At 37.2% G+C, this 15,479-nt stretch overlaps 1 protein-coding gene and 1 long non-coding RNA gene across 3 annotated transcripts; one reads left to right on the forward strand and one right to left on the reverse strand.

Moving 5' to 3' along the window:
• Positions 1-223: 223 nt before the first annotated feature.
• LOC114273567 (uncharacterized) lies at positions 224-2,366 on the forward strand. The gene is made up of 2 exons (XM_082917601.1): positions 224-1,455; positions 1,551-2,366. Exon 1 carries the CDS (start codon positions 321-323, stop codon positions 1,446-1,448), a length of 1,128 nt encoding a protein of 375 aa, XP_082773727.1. The 5' UTR covers positions 224-320; the 3' UTR covers positions 1,449-1,455; positions 1,551-2,366.
• A 1,738-nt stretch (positions 2,367-4,104) lies between these two features.
• LOC114273573 (uncharacterized) lies at positions 4,105-12,478 on the reverse strand. 2 transcript variants are annotated; one of them, XR_003633133.2, is made up of 5 exons: positions 11,981-12,478; positions 10,526-10,658; positions 6,694-6,774; positions 5,931-6,072; positions 4,105-4,358 (listed from the first exon to the last, which is right to left on the reverse strand). It is a non-coding gene; the product is annotated as an uncharacterized LOC114273573 (long non-coding RNA). The 2 variants fall into 2 exon arrangements; XR_014363488.1 differs by lacking the exon at positions 6,694-6,774 and having other exon boundaries at positions 11,981-12,476.
• Between the last annotated feature and the right edge of the window lie 3,001 nt (positions 12,479-15,479).

Raw genomic sequence — 15,479 nt, forward strand, 5'->3', positions numbered from 1 at the left:
TTAAACACAGTCTTTAAAAAATCCAAAAAATATTTGTAAAAGTATGAGTGACGTTTTATTGGAGTATAATCTACGCGACAGGTCTTCTCCTCTATGGAAGTCCATGCTTCTTAGGAGTAGTCTATGAGCAGAAAAGTTATTGTCACGCGGCAATTAATAATCATGTTATCACTGGTTGGTGAAGTAAATGACCATTTCAAAGTCGGAGGTCATTGCCGCTTAACCTATTCGCGTGAGTCATTTTATTGTGAAAATTTTGTAGGCCTCATACCTCAAGTTCCATTCCACCGAGAGAGAGAGAGAGAAAGAGAGAGAGAGAGATGGATCCAATGCCAAAACAGACCATAGAGCACTTCACCCATCCAGGCCATCAGCTGGAACAAATCTATGCCAAGACAGAGTACACTTGTGATGGCTGCAAGACCCACGGACAGGGGTCGAGGTATCAGTGCAACAGCAAATCATGCTGCTATGTTTTGCATGACTACTGTGGCACATGCCCTCCAAGCCTCTCCTCTTTCATGCACCCACAGCACCCACTCACTCTGGTGGTCCGCAATCCACAACAATCCACCCGCCAGAATGACCGCTATTGCGATGTGTGTCGTGAACCAGTAGAAGGGCTCTTCTACAGGTGTAAGGATTGTGACTTCGATGTCCACCCTCTTTGCACCCAATTGCCTCGACAACTCCGCCATGCGCTCGACCACTCCCATCTCTTGACCTTCGAGGCACCCGTGTTGCCTAGTCCTTGTTCTGTTTGTGGCGCCGTGTGCTCTTCTTGGCGCTACAGGTGTGGGGTTTGTGGCTTGGATATTCATCTCGAGTGCCTCTTAAAACCATGTGTTCCGCCAACACAACAACGGTCAGTCCGACCATCGGGTCCAAATCCAAATCATCCTCCGCCATATCCACTGCGACCGCCACCGCCACTGCCACTGCCTTATGGTCATCCTCCGCCATATCCACTGCCACCGCCATTGCCTTATGGTCATCCTCCGCCATATCCACTGCCTCCGCCACTGCCTTATGGTCATCCTCCGCAATATCCACTGCCACCGCCATCGCCTTATGGTCATCCTCCGCCATATCCACTGCCACCGCCTTATGGTCATCCTCCGCCATATCCAATGTCACCGCCTTATGGTCATCCTCAACCGTATCCACCGCCACCGCCACCGTCACCGCCAAAGCTTTGTGGTTATGGTAATGGTTCTGGTTATGCTGATGGGGTTCCTTCTGGTTATGGTTATGGTAATGGTTCTGGGGTTCCTTCTGGTCATAGTGATAATTATAACATATACAACAATGGGAACCAGGCTCAAGGACATGGTGAAACATTTAAGAAGTTTGGTAAACGGATGTTTTTACTTGTAGCGCAGCTAACTCTTGGAGTGGTCTCTAATGGGATATTTGGACTGGCTTTCCCTACTGGATTTTCGATATGAATGGAATGTAAGTTGCAACATGTCATCAAATTACAAAATCAAATGTTTATAAATGAACATGTTGTTATTATATGTATGATAGTAATGTTGTGAATTTTTCAGGAACTATTTTGATGATATGGAATAAAGATCTGTCCTGTGACTTTTATGCATTGGCTAGCTTTCATGGCAAGCTTTCTGGCGCCGCAAAATTGCAGTCTTGGAGATCCCATGTGGTTCCCGTTTAACAGTTCCAATTATATATTTTGGGTTCTTGATTGTGGCGGATTTATTTATTTTTTTGGGTGCATATTCCAAAAAATTAAATTATTTATGAAAATAATCAATTTTAAAATTATTTATCAAATTAATTTACTTTTTAAAATTACAGGTTCAAAATACAATTTCATGGTGAAATAATTTCATGAACATGCGATTTTATGTTGACATAGCCCACGTCTATACATCAGTAAGTCACGTTAATGTAAAATCACATTTCAATATGAAGTCGTATTTTAAATTTGCATTTTTTAAAAGGTAAGTTAGTTTAATAAATAGTTTGAAAAGTGGGTTATTTGGATAAATAGTTGGGAAAATATAAAAAGTGTAATCTTAAAAAAATAATTACAAACTCATGAAAGTACAAGTGATTTATACACTAGATTGTGCAAACGAGTGTTGTACTTTCATGAATTTGTAATTATTTTTTCTACTTTCAAAATTTTTGATATTTTTCCTAAATAGTTTTTTTTTTTAGAATATTTTTTTTTTAAAGAAAAACTCCTTGTTTGTGTTTTGTAATTTTTTTTAATTATTTGTGTATTTAAAATGTAGTTTGCCTAATAAAAGTATATTAGTGCATACTCCAATAACATTTTGTACTTCTGAAATTGGTTTGATTAATCTCCAATAAAGTTCTCTAAATATAGTTAGTTAAAAGAGAATGAGTCAAAATACTTACAATGTTCTATCTTATTGGAGCTCCATTATGTGAAGATAGTAGACAAAATGTTTAAAATGTTATTTGAGCATCTCCAATACAAATACGGGAAACAACAAAGATTCATCCCACTAAAAACACTACCACTAATAGCACTAATGCATTAAAAAAGTAAAAAAAAAAAAAAAAATACAACTCCAAGACCAAAACATCACATCATTAATGGCGGGACTCACTGCCACCTAATTAGTGGGAGCACTAATTAGTGCTCTCAAGCATTTTTCATACGGGAAATTATAAAGTACACAATACTATTAGACTTCAAAGTACACAATAAAGTGTACCTTGTATTTTTCTTATCCACATTTTTATTTTTCTACACAATATTGCTATAACTATTTTAGTTATTCATCCAAACATTATTTTATCTATGAAATGAAACACATCAACAATAAAAATGGAGGAAAATAATTATAAGAGTTCAATACATTTCACCTAATTTTTAAAGACTAGTTACATTTAGATAATAAATTTAGATTGAGGCAAATTGACTGTATCTATATGCCTACTATCTTAAAGTTTAAAAATGTCAGTCATATTACCCTTTGGCAAAATATATACCTAATGTATTGAGATGTTTTAAATGCCCTCTTACGTTAGAGATACTCTGAAGAATTCATTTGTTGTCTTATTTTTTAATTTTAGTTAGTTGGGGTTTCAATTACCATTCACTCTAAATGTGAATTATCAAATAAAAATTTTAACTTACAAGTTAAACAAGCTTCAAATAACTTTTGCCGATCCCCTTTATTGGCCCCGTTTGATAGAACTGTGTAAAAGTGATTATAATTTATAGCCTAACAGCTTATAGCTTATACGTGTGAACATAAGCTGATTTTTTACTTATAAATTAAGCTTCTCCTCCCCCACTCAAAGAATAAATTGATTTTTGACTTACAAAAAGCTATAAGCTGTATTGTTAAGTTGAACCAAGCACATCAAAATAGCTTAAATTAAGCTAAAAACTGAAATAAACTGAAAATAAACCCTACCAAACAGGGCCATTGTGGGAAGAACTCACGTGATGGACAGTTATCCAATGCAACGCAGTTACGCTACAAACATTCTTCTCATTGATTTTGGTAGAACCGTCACTACAAAAATTTTAAGTTTTTGCGATGGCAAAATACCGTTGCTAATACTCATAATGTCGTCTCCAAAAAGTTTTAGCGACGGCATTACCGTCGCCTTTTTTTTGAGGCGACATTCGTTGCCTTTTGCGACGATATTTTACTGCTGCCTATAATATGTAAAAAATTGAAACCTTTAACGACGGCACTATCTTACCGTCACTAAAAGTTTTATTTGAGACCACAAGAAATGCTGTCACGAATTGTGTTTTTTTTGCAACGACACGACCACCGTCACCAATGGTTCTAATATATTTGCGACGGTGTGGTGTCGTCTCAAAAAAAAAAAAAAAAACCTACAATAAAATTAATAAAAATATTAAAATTACCAATTTTTTGCGACGGTGTGGTATCGTCGCCCAAAAAAAAAAAAAAACCTGCAATAAAATTAATGAAAATATTAAAAATATCGATTTTTTAAGACGGTGTGGTGCCATCGCCAAAAAAAAAATGCAATATAATTATTAAAAATATTAAAATTACCTGTATTAAATGAAAAATAAATGAAAAAGAAACCAATAATTGGATAATAATATAAAAATTCCTATATAGAAATAACAATTTCTCCATAATAAAAATATTATTCCATCCATAACTACACATCAACAAAATTACCACACTAATAATGTTCTATAATGCATATATAATGTTTAAATACATAATATTGTTCATAATTCAAAATAACATAAACCAAAATTAAAAGTTTTCCTCGTTATTCTCCGTAGGTAACAAAAGCAAGAGTTAGTCGCATTTTTCACAGGCACGCATTCCACAAGAAGCAAACTCCTACTCGGGAAATATCTGAAAATAAAAAATAAAAATAATTGATGACAATATAATTATGTGTTAATATGTTAATTACAAAAAAAATATAAAAATTTAACTACTATACAATTACAAAGATAATTAAGTAAATAATTTTGCCTAGAGTGAAATCAGGCTCTAACTCCCAAACCGAACGCGATTTGAGTCTCGTTTTCTTCCACAACTCTCTCGTGTCTAGGCGGTCTTGTGTGTCAAGTTTCGTGCTAATTTGATGCCGTTTGGTGATTTTGGGGGACCAACACCTTGAATTCTAAGTTTCTTAAGAAACTAGTTTATCTAGAGTGAAATCCAGTTCTAACTCCCAAACTTGGAATTTGATTCGAGTCCCATCTTCTCCCACAAGTTTGTCGTGCCTAGGCGGTCGTGTGTGCCAAGTTTCGTTTGGGACATTAACACCTCGAATTCTAAGTTTCTTAAGAAACTAGTTTGTCTAGAGTGAAATCTGGCTTTAACTTCCAAACCGGAAACTCGATTTGAGTCCCACCTTCTCTCACAACTCTCTCGTGCCTAGGCGGTTGTGTGTGCCAAGTTTCGTGCTACTCCAATACCGTTTGGTAATTTTGGGGCGTCAACACCTCGAATTCTAAATTTCTTAAGGAACTAGTTTGTCTAAAGTAAAATCTGGCTCCAACTCTCAAACTTGGAATTTGATTTGACTCCCGTCTTCTCTCACAAGTCTCTCGTACCTAGGCGGTCGTGTGTGCCAAATTTCATGCTACTCCGACGTCGTTTGGTGATTTTGGAGCATTAACATCTTGAATTCTAAGTTTCTTAAGAAACTAGTTTGTCTAGAGTGAAATCCAGCTCTAACTCCCAAACCAGGAACCCAATTCGAGTCTCGTCTTCTCCCACAAGTCTCTCGTGCCTAGGCGGTCGTGTGTGCCAAGTTTTGTGCTGCTCCAACGCCGTTTGGTAATTTTGGAGCGTTAACACCTCGAATTCTAAGTTTCTTAAGGAATTAGTTTATCTAGAGTAAAATCCAGCTCTAACTTCCAAACCGGGAATCCAATTTGAGTCCCGTATTCTCCCACAAGTCTCTCATGCCTAGGCGGTCATGTGTGCCAAGTTTCGTGCTATTCCGACGCTGTTTGGTGATTTTGGAGCGTTAACACTTCAAATTCTAAGTTTTTTAAGAAACTAGTTTGTTTAGAGTGAAATCTAACTCTAACTCCCAAACCGAAAACCCGATTCGAGTCCCGTCTTCTCCCACAAGTCTCTCGTACCTAGGCGGCCGTGTGTGCCAATTTCATGCTAATCGGACTCTGTTTGGTGATTTTGGGGCGTCAACACCTCGAATTCTAAGTTTCTTAAGGATTTAGTTTGCCTAGACCGAAATCCGGCTCTAACTCCCAAACTGGAAACCCGATTCGAATCTCGTTTTCTCCCATCAAGTTCAAGACCCTATTTCAAAGAACGTTGCATGAAAACAGATCGGCGACATTAAACAATACACAACACGTGAATTTTGATATAAAAAAAAGGCATACATAGTTATTTTCAAACAGAGACAAAAAGTGCATAACCATAATGCAATTGAGACAGACTCACATATTTTGCCACAGCTTCCTCAGTTCATGCCTCTCCTGTACTCTGTATGCCAATAACCACACACTTGTTCTCCATCAATGCTTGTTTAGCAAGTCTTACAATGGCAGACACCTTAGCTGACATACACGTGTTTAAAGAAACGCTACAACAGCACACAGAAAAACACATTAAAAAATAACTAAATAAGAGAATTCAGAAATTAAAGGTAATGATGATATCTCAATATGCCAACTGAAATTAAAAAACATTTAGGATTGCCACCAGTCCTTGCTACAATTAATGAAAGCAATGATGATCTCTCAGTTTGCCAACTGAAAACTTAAAGGTACATAGGAAATTTCTTTGACTTCACTTGCACAATAACTGGAAGACTAGGCATTAGCATTTTCCATATAACTTTAAAGGACATGCTCAGTTTAGTCCCCATTAATGGAGGTGCACAACGGATGGACAGCGTACAGACCCAAATTTTGGCTTTATTTATACAAAATCCATCATATTCAAACTCAAAACCTCGCGGTTGTTGGGGCCAAATTTTAACCACAAAAACAGTAGCCCTCTAATATTTTTGTTATACTTAAAAGGTGTTAAACAGTAAGGAATCTACTCAAAGAGTTAATAAGCATAGATATCACATGGTGATTCACATTAAGAAACAAAAACACATATAGTTGACAAAAGTAGAATTGACAGAAAGGGAAACATTTTACTTAATACTCAATTTCTTACTCTTGATTAACAAAAGAAGAAAATTAAAATATACCATCATTTTGGCCTCTAATGGTACTTCAACAGTTTCAAACTCTGCCCTTCGTAGCTCAGCGTACGGCATACATACATCCCTCTGAAAGGAAAAACAGCTGTGCTTAAATTGACATAGTAACTTGTAGAAATTTAATGTATAAAGAGAAATAGAGAATTGTATTATTGATTGATTTATATTGATATCTATTACAATGATTCATGATTCCTATATATAGAAGAGGGTGAGTGTGTAGTAGGTAAGGAGTAGGTGAAGTGGAGGTGGTAGTGGTGTAGTGGGTTAGGTTTAGTGGAGTAGGTTTAAGTGGGTGAAGTAGGTGGAGAGTAGGTGGATTTTAACAGCCCCCCGCAAACTCAAGGGGGATAGGAACTAACCAACTTGAGTTTGGAGAGAGTAACAAAACAAGAAAATACATAAAAATAAAAGAGGATAAGAGACACTGTATGGTCGTGTCAGACCATTGGTGAAGACACTGGATGGTGGTGTCATAACATTGTAGAGGACACTGTATGGGGGTGTCATAACCATGTAGAGGACACTGTATGGTGGTGTCATAACGGTGTAGAGGACACTGGATGGCGGTGTCAGACCGATGTAGAAGACAGTTTATGGGGTCATGTCGGACCGTTATAGCAGACAATGTTGTGACAGTTGTGGTGACAGTTTACGGAGTCTTGCTGGACCCTTGTAGAAACTAACCGGAATCAATGTCGGGACAGTTTACAGAGTCTTGTCGGACCCATGAAGGAGCTAACCGGAATCAATGTCGGGACAGTTTACAGAGTCTTGTCGGACCCTTAAAAAGTCGCACCCTCAAAAGGTGTGCCCAATCTTTCAAAAGGCGTGCCATCAAAAGGCGTGCCCAATCCATAAAAAGGCATGCCATCAAAAGGCGTGCCATCAAAAGGCGCGCCCACTTCATCAAAAGACGTGCCCGACAGAAAGCGTCGAGCCATCAAAAGGGGCGCCTGACACGCGGCGATGCACGTGATTGACAGAGCGCGTGTCGGCCTCGTCGTCTCTGTCTTTATAAACCAAAGCGAAGTCTGAGGCTTGGAAGCATAACAAACCAGTTGAAACCTCTTCGTTCTCTGTAACATTCTGTAACCAACCCTTCTCTGAAACACTCAGCAACCTAAAAACATGGCTTCTTCTTCCCGTTCAGCTACCCAGAACATAGCCTCTTCTTCCCGTGGTCTGCTCACTCTCTTTCCCGACCTCAACGAGTCAACAAGAGAGATAACTGGTGCGGTGGCCTGTGAACCTCAACCAAACACCTCTGGTTTTGCTCCGTTGAACTTTCCGATGCGGTCGGTGGAGCAAAAAATGGCAGTGCAAACGGATATTGAAGCTAATCAGTATACATTGAAGTCCTGTGTTGAAACTATGACTGCGGTCACAAACTTGTCGCACCGGCTGCAGAGTAGGACAAATGAGGTGCAGCAGTTAAACGCCCAACTGGCTCTGCTCCATCGCATGTATAAGGATGCGCGAGCAGAGATAAGTGTGCTAAAGGCGGAAAATAAGGAGCTGAAGCGGAAGGCCACCGTTATGTTCCGATTTGGAGGTCCGCCATATGCTGTAGTGGAGGAACAGGGTGGAGTGATCGTGCCCAGTGGAGTGGGAAACACGGAGGCAACACCGTCAAGGGCCGCCCAAGACGGAGGCAAGAAGAAAAGACCGGCGGAATAGGCGAAAAAGTGAGGTCGGTGGGTGGCCGTCTGCAGAAAAGAAAACAAATCTTGTGGTGTTGTGGTTTGTGTTGTTGTGGTTGTTTTTTTTTTTTTTTTTTTTTTTTTTTTTTTTTGTTAAAATTGTGATCGGGGTTGATCCCTGAGATGAATAAAAGATGGTTTGGTGTGCAAAGCTATATGGTATGAATGGAATTTGAAAAAGATTAAAAAATAATGTGAAAGAAAAATAAAGAAAGAAATAATAAAAATATATTTGAAATCAAAATGAAAGATAGGGGAAATAAGGAAAGTAGTTTGGAGAAAATAAATAAAAATAATGGATTTTGAAATCAAACGGAGGAGAGAGAGGGGACAAGCCCATGTGAGAGAAAGAGGGGAAAAATGATAGCCGATGCACCCAAAAATAATCTAGCTGCTATCCACAAGCGCTTAGGGGAAGGAAATGGTAGCAAGAGACGGCCAACACCATATATGGCTATAGCAAAGAAATGGAGTATCAAGCTCAATGGGCTAGGATTTAGACCAGAGAGTAAAGCCACTGGTCCTGTTGAACACACACCTCCAAGGCTCAAATAATCAAAACATGCTTCACGCATTTCCTTCCTTGCTTGATCAGGAGATGCACAAAACACCTTATACAGGGCTCCAGTCATTCCTCCACCAGTTAAAGGATGACGCATGTTGAAAACATCACCTATTAATAGTGCTCCAGGAGTAGGGTAAGGAGCAGCTGGCATACTTCTATTGGGCATTGTTCTAATACTTCCCTTATCAATTGCAGCTATAAATGAATCATGCAGCTCAGGTGGAACCTGGGGAGCCACCAGAGGGAAGCAAAGCCGAAGGCTGCTGCAAAGCCGAAGGCTGTAAAAGCGAAAAAGGAAAAGAAGGCTCCGGCTAAGACAAAAGCGGCTGCGCCAAAAGCTAAAGCCGCTGTGAAGCCCAAGCCAGCGGCAAAGGCCAAGCCAGCTGCGAAGCCAAAAGCTGCTGTGAAACCGAAGGCTGCCGTGAAGCTGAAAGCTGCAGTGAAGCTCAAGGCTGTGGCGAAGCCCAAACCAAAGCCGAAGGCGAAGGATCCTAACAAGAGGCAAATGAGCATGGAGGAGAAGCATAGATTGAGTGTTGGGTTGCAGAGTTTGCCCCAGGAAAAGATGCCACAGTTAGTGCAGATTATGAAGAAGAGGAATTCACATTGGCCTCAAGAGAGAGGATTTAGGCAGTGATGGGAAGGTATGTGTAGAAAATAAGCGGAATAGGTTGAGGTCCGGCGGGCGGCCAAGGCGAGGTTGCCGCCCGCCGGTGAAACGAAAAATACTAAGTGCTTAACCTTGCTCTGATACCATGTAGAAATTTAATGTATAAAGAGAAATAGAGAATTGTATTATTGATTGATTTATATTGATATCTATTACAATGATTCATGATTCCTATATATAGAAGAGGGTGAGTGTGTAGTAGGTAAGGAGTAGGTGAAGTGGAGGTGGTAGTGGTGTAGTGGGTTAGGTTTAGTGGAGTAGGTGAGGTGGTAGTGGTGTAGTGGGTTAGGTTTAGTGGAGTAGGTTTAAGTGGGTGAAGTAGGTGAAGACACATTGCTCCAAAATGAAAATGCTATATTATAACCTTGCTTTCATGCCCAAAATGAAAATGCTATATTATAACATGCATTGGTTACTCTTATGGTTCTAATGTTTGTTCAAATATCAAAAGGATTGTCACAAACTATTTATCTTGACATAACAAGTATATCAATGTGTAAACACAGTATTCATAAATTTCCCCTTCACTTATTGAATTGCACAAGCTCTATACCAACTACAAAGCATTAGGAGTCCTTGAGTACAACTTTGGGAGAAATAAAATTAATGTTCTCGAGCTTAAATGATGATATAACAAATTGAAGTAATGGACCAATGGTAGGTGGCACAAATCCATTATTGTAATCAAGATTTTGCATACATGAATGCTACTGATTGTACAGTTTGAGATCCAATCATGTTTCATTAAAATTACATCCACAAATAGTTTGTCACGAAATAACATATAAACTACTCCCATTACACTAGAAATATGCAGAAGCAATAAATATTGAGAAAAGCATTCAAAGCTAGATAGATAGTTCCAGGTAACTTTAATCAAACCTAAAAAATGACGAAATTCAAGGAAACACGTTCCAGCTCCCCAAAGACCAAGACGGACCATATAACCCATATTGCATGGCTCCGATGCACCAGTTGCTGAGCAATAAATAACACGAGCTTCAGGAAGCTGAGCCTGTTTTTAGAAATTGTAAACAACTGTTAGAACCCTTCCAATTTACCAATGACAAGCAATTTTGCATGGTAATGGCCTACCCATTTAGAGTTTCAGAAAAATTTCTTAACTACTAAGTAACAAACATAACCCCACCCCACATTTGCCATACTTGGTGTCTCATCATTTATCATTAACACAGTGCCGAACAAATGAAAAGGAATACACCACATAAAACCTTTGCCAGACCTCTTGTACTTATAGATGTTGAGAATAATTATGCTAGAAGGTAGAGGAAGACCAAATTTAACATGGATAGAAATAGTAATAAAAAATAGATTAAGTATCACCTAAAAGAGCAGAATGACTACATAATGCACGCGCAAGTGATGGTAAATAGTTGGGACAAGACTTTGTTGAGTCAAGTAATGACATAAAAGGACTAATAGACTTGGTATTTAGGGGTCACAAGCAAATGAAAAAAGAAGTGTTTTCTAACCCCAAAACTACAGTTTATACATCATATAACCGACTCTGAATAACAGGAACTCAACCTGCAGAATCCGGTAGCCTTGCCAATCCATTAAATATTAACTGGTTTGCATTTGCATTTCTCAATGGTCAATTGAACAAAAACAGAACAAACCAAACTTGAGCCAGCCCATTGAAAAATCATCTCTAAACCTCTCGACAGGGGCTCTCATGTCGACCTTGATTGACTATGTACTTAATAACTAGTTTGGTATATCCAAAACAGAATCAGATTGACTTTGGGGATGCAGCCACAAAAAGAATAACTTTCAAGCACATGTTCTCAACCTGATTGTCAACACTTAAGGGCCAAGTTATGCATTTTTCAGCCCATGCAAGATTTGCACAGATCCAACTAAACCTCTAGCACACATAAACATACTTCTTTTAGCCCCCATTAATTGAAGGTTAAAGGCAAGGTTATTGGGAAAACACAACATTCAGCATTATTCACACAGGGATTGCCCACATAGTAGAACTCGTTTGTTGGGCTGAATGTTTACCACTGAACCAGTAGCCGCTTATTACCTCCTACCCAATCCTTGATTAGGGATTGTAATAGTTGATATCAAATCAAGTTTTTTACTCAAATTTAGAATTAAATTAGATGAAAAATTAGTTAAGGATTGGAGATGCTCTAAGCTTTTTGGATTTGATATTTTTAATTTACTCCTCAAATTTATACTCAGAAAGAAATATGTAAATTTAAATTTAAGAAAAAAAAAAAAGGGTCCGAATCATCAATCAAAAACCCAGGGCCTAACCCAGGCTAATTTCAAATCCATCCATGGTGGCTAATTTGAAGAGCTAACCTAGTTCACGCTGCCGTCGTGTGCTGTTGCACGCTGCTCGCCGTCGCTCGACGCCGTCGTCTGCCGCTGCTCGATGCCGTTTCACGCTGTCGGTGCCGTAGCTCGATGCCGTCATCTGCCGCTGCTCGCCTTAGCTCGACGCTGTCTTCTGCCCTGCTCACAGTCGCAAGAGAGAGAGAGAGATGGAGATTTTTGGTTCAAAAGATTGGGATTTGAGATTTGGGGATTTTGGTTGAGGGGGAAAACGAGCGGGAATCAGATTTTGGGTTTTTTTTTTTTTTTTTTTTTTTTGGCGACGTCAAATATAATTGTTGTAAATGAAAATTTAAACAATGAAACGATGGTGTGTAACTAGTTTTTTTTTATTTGCGACGGGGGTATTGCTGTCGCCAACAACCTCTATTTGCGACGAGAGAAGGTTGCTGTCGCAAAAAAAAAGAAAAAAAAAACTCCTATTTTGTTGCGCAACGAAAGCTAGGAAGAGGAAGAAACTGAAAAAGAGAGAAACAATAGATGATCAGCGAGAGAAAGAGAGAGAGAGAGAGAAAAAAAAAAGAGATCGGCGAGAGAGATATAGAGACAGACATAAAAAGAGATGAGCAAGAGAGGTAGAAAGACAGGGAGAGACATGAGAGAGATAGAGAAGAGAGATGTATTAGACTTATTTAATTTGATGATTTATTTAATTATGCTTTAATTTATTCGAAAAAGAAAAATAGAATTCAAAATTTATTTTGATGATATATTTAATTTTAATTTATTTGAAAAAGAAAAATAAAATTCAAAATTTCTTTTGATGATTTATTTAATTATATTTTAATAAAATCTAAAATTTATTTTGATGATTTATTTAAATTATGTTTTAATTTATTTGAAAGAGAAAAATAGAATCAAAATTTATTTTGTCCCATTATTTCTTACCTAAACTTTTATACTAAATATTGTTTGAATGTATTTAATAGTTGCTTAAATCAGGAGTTCATTTCAACACAAAAATAATGCCCAAATCAGAGGTTCAAACAGCTCAAAATAAATGTTCAAACAGCCCAGCCCAGCACAGCACAGCAGTAGGCCAAAAGGTTCAAGTGAAAGATATTCAAATTAGTAATGATGGAGTGAAAAATACTCAAATTAGTAATGATGGAATACAACGACTATAAAAGGCTATAAGTTTCATTATATATACCAAAACCTTTAATGTAAACAAGTTACAAAAAAATCAAAAAATATTCTTTGATCTATAATCACTCACATCTATTCTCTGAAAAATTCTCTGAGAAGCGTTATTCAATTTTTGTTTACATCCTCTTTTACAAATTATACACTGAGACGTATAGCTTTAAGTCCATCTTTCTTGTGTGAGGTTTACAGAAAAATCAGAGTTTCATTTTTATATCTATCTTTGAAAGATAATTCTTGTAGTTTTGTGAAAGCAAAAACACATGCTTTTCAACCTTGTAAGAGTGTAGTACACTCAGTATTCTTGACTTAGAAAGTCTGTGTAAACTCTGTGGACGATTGCTCCATCTATGAAAAGGTTGCTAGCACTCTGTGAAGCTAGAGTATAGTGGAAAATCTCAAATGAAGCTTGAGGAGTAGACGTAGGCCGAGTTGAAACCGAACTACTATAAATTTGTTTGTCTCTCTCTCCCTTATCTCTTTGTTTTATTTAAATTGCCATAACTATATTTCACATTTTCACTGTGCTAAAATCATTAATTAACATAGTTGTTAGAACACTTGTTTTAATTATTTTTATTTCAGTAACTATATTTATCTATTGTGCTAGTCATAATTTTTATTAGGGTATTATTATTTTTATTTGTAAAAACCTAATTCACCCCCCTCTTAGGCTGTCTTTTGGGTAACAATTGGTATTAGAGCCTAGACTCTTGTTTTAGATTTAACTATCTAAGAGTTTCGATCCATGGCAACCTTAGCTGAAGGATAAGCCATAAATAGGCCACCATTGTTTGACACAAACAACTATAGCCATTGAAAGGATAAGATGACCATATACCTACAAGCCACTAATTATGCCATGTGGATTATTGTCATCAAATGTCCAAAAATTCCTACCAAATTAGTAGACAATATTAGTGTACCTAAAATTGAAGATGAATGTGATGAAAGGGATCATAAATTATTACAAGCCAATGCTAAAGCCAAACTCACCCTTGTTTGTGGATTAGACTCTAAGGAGTATAATAGTATTTCAAGTTGTGATTCGGCAAAAGAAATTTGGGACAAACTTAAGGTAACTTATGAAGGTACAAACCAAAGGAAGGAATCTCGTATTGATATGTTTGTTCATAGTTATGAATTGTTTAAAATGAACTCTGATGAATCTATTTCAAGTATGTTTACTAGATTTACTGAAATTGTAAACTCTTTGAAATCTCTTGGCAAAACTTATACTAACAGTGAGTTGGTGAGAAAAATTCTTAGATGTTTACCAAAGAATTGGGAAGCAAAGGTCACAACCATTATAGAAGCAAAAAATCTCTCCACACTTGGATTGGATGAACTTATAGGTTCCCTTATGACTCATGAGATCACCATGAAAGGACATGAGGATGTTGAAAATAAAAAGAAAAGTGAAATTACATTCAAACCCTCATCAAATGAAGAAGAATATAAAACTCCAGTGAGGATGAAAGCTATGCCATGTTTAGTAAAAATCTCAAAAACACTTCAAGAAAAACAATTATGGAGGAATAAGACCTTTCAAGAAAGAGTACAACAAAGATAACAAGAAAGAGCCTATTATTTGCTATGAGTGCAAAAATCCTGGACATATGAAGATGGATTGTCCAAAATTAAAGAATCATGGAAAAGACTACAAAAGAAATAAAAGGGCCATGGTAGCAGTTTGGGAAGAAAGTGAAGATGAAAGCTCAAGTGCTGAAATTAAAAATGAAATAGCCAACTTATGTCTTATGGCTCTTGAAGATGAAAACTCTACTCAAGATGAGGTTTGCTTTAAGTCCAAAGCTAAAGAATGGAAGTGGTACCTTGATAGTGGATGTTCCAGACACGTAACCGGAGATAAATCCTTCTTTACTATACTATCATCCAAAGATGAAGGCTTTGTTACTTTTGGAGACAACAAGAAAGAAAAAATCATCAGTATTGGTAGCATCGGTATTTCTTCTAACCCTTCTATTGAAAATGTTTTACTTGTTGATGAACTTAATCATAATCTACTTAGTATTAGTCAATTATGTGATAAAGTTAATCGAGTTATTTTTGATAAATCACATTGCACAATTGAAAACACAAATGATTATAAAGCTTTATTCGTTGGTAATCGTCACAATAATGTTTATGTTTTTCATCTCAATGATCTCTATGCTAGTGATGTTAAATGTCTATATGTTAATAATGAAAATAGTTGGTTATGGCATAGAAAACTTGGTCATGCTCATATGGATTTAATTGCCAAACTTTTAAGAAATGATTTGGTCATTGGACTTCCAAAAATTAAATTTGAAAAAGA

Source organism: Camellia sinensis, chromosome 3 (genome assembly GCF_055761805.1).
Source record: "Camellia sinensis isolate YWXY chromosome 3, ASM5576180v1, whole genome shotgun sequence".
Taxonomy (NCBI): Eukaryota; Viridiplantae; Streptophyta; class Magnoliopsida; order Ericales; family Theaceae; genus Camellia; species Camellia sinensis.

Bases quoted from the DNA above. Each gene is read 5' to 3' on its own strand.
- LOC114273567 (XM_082917601.1), top strand. From the start codon at position 321: ATGGATCCAATGCCAAAACAGACCATAGAGCACTTCACCCATCCAGGC.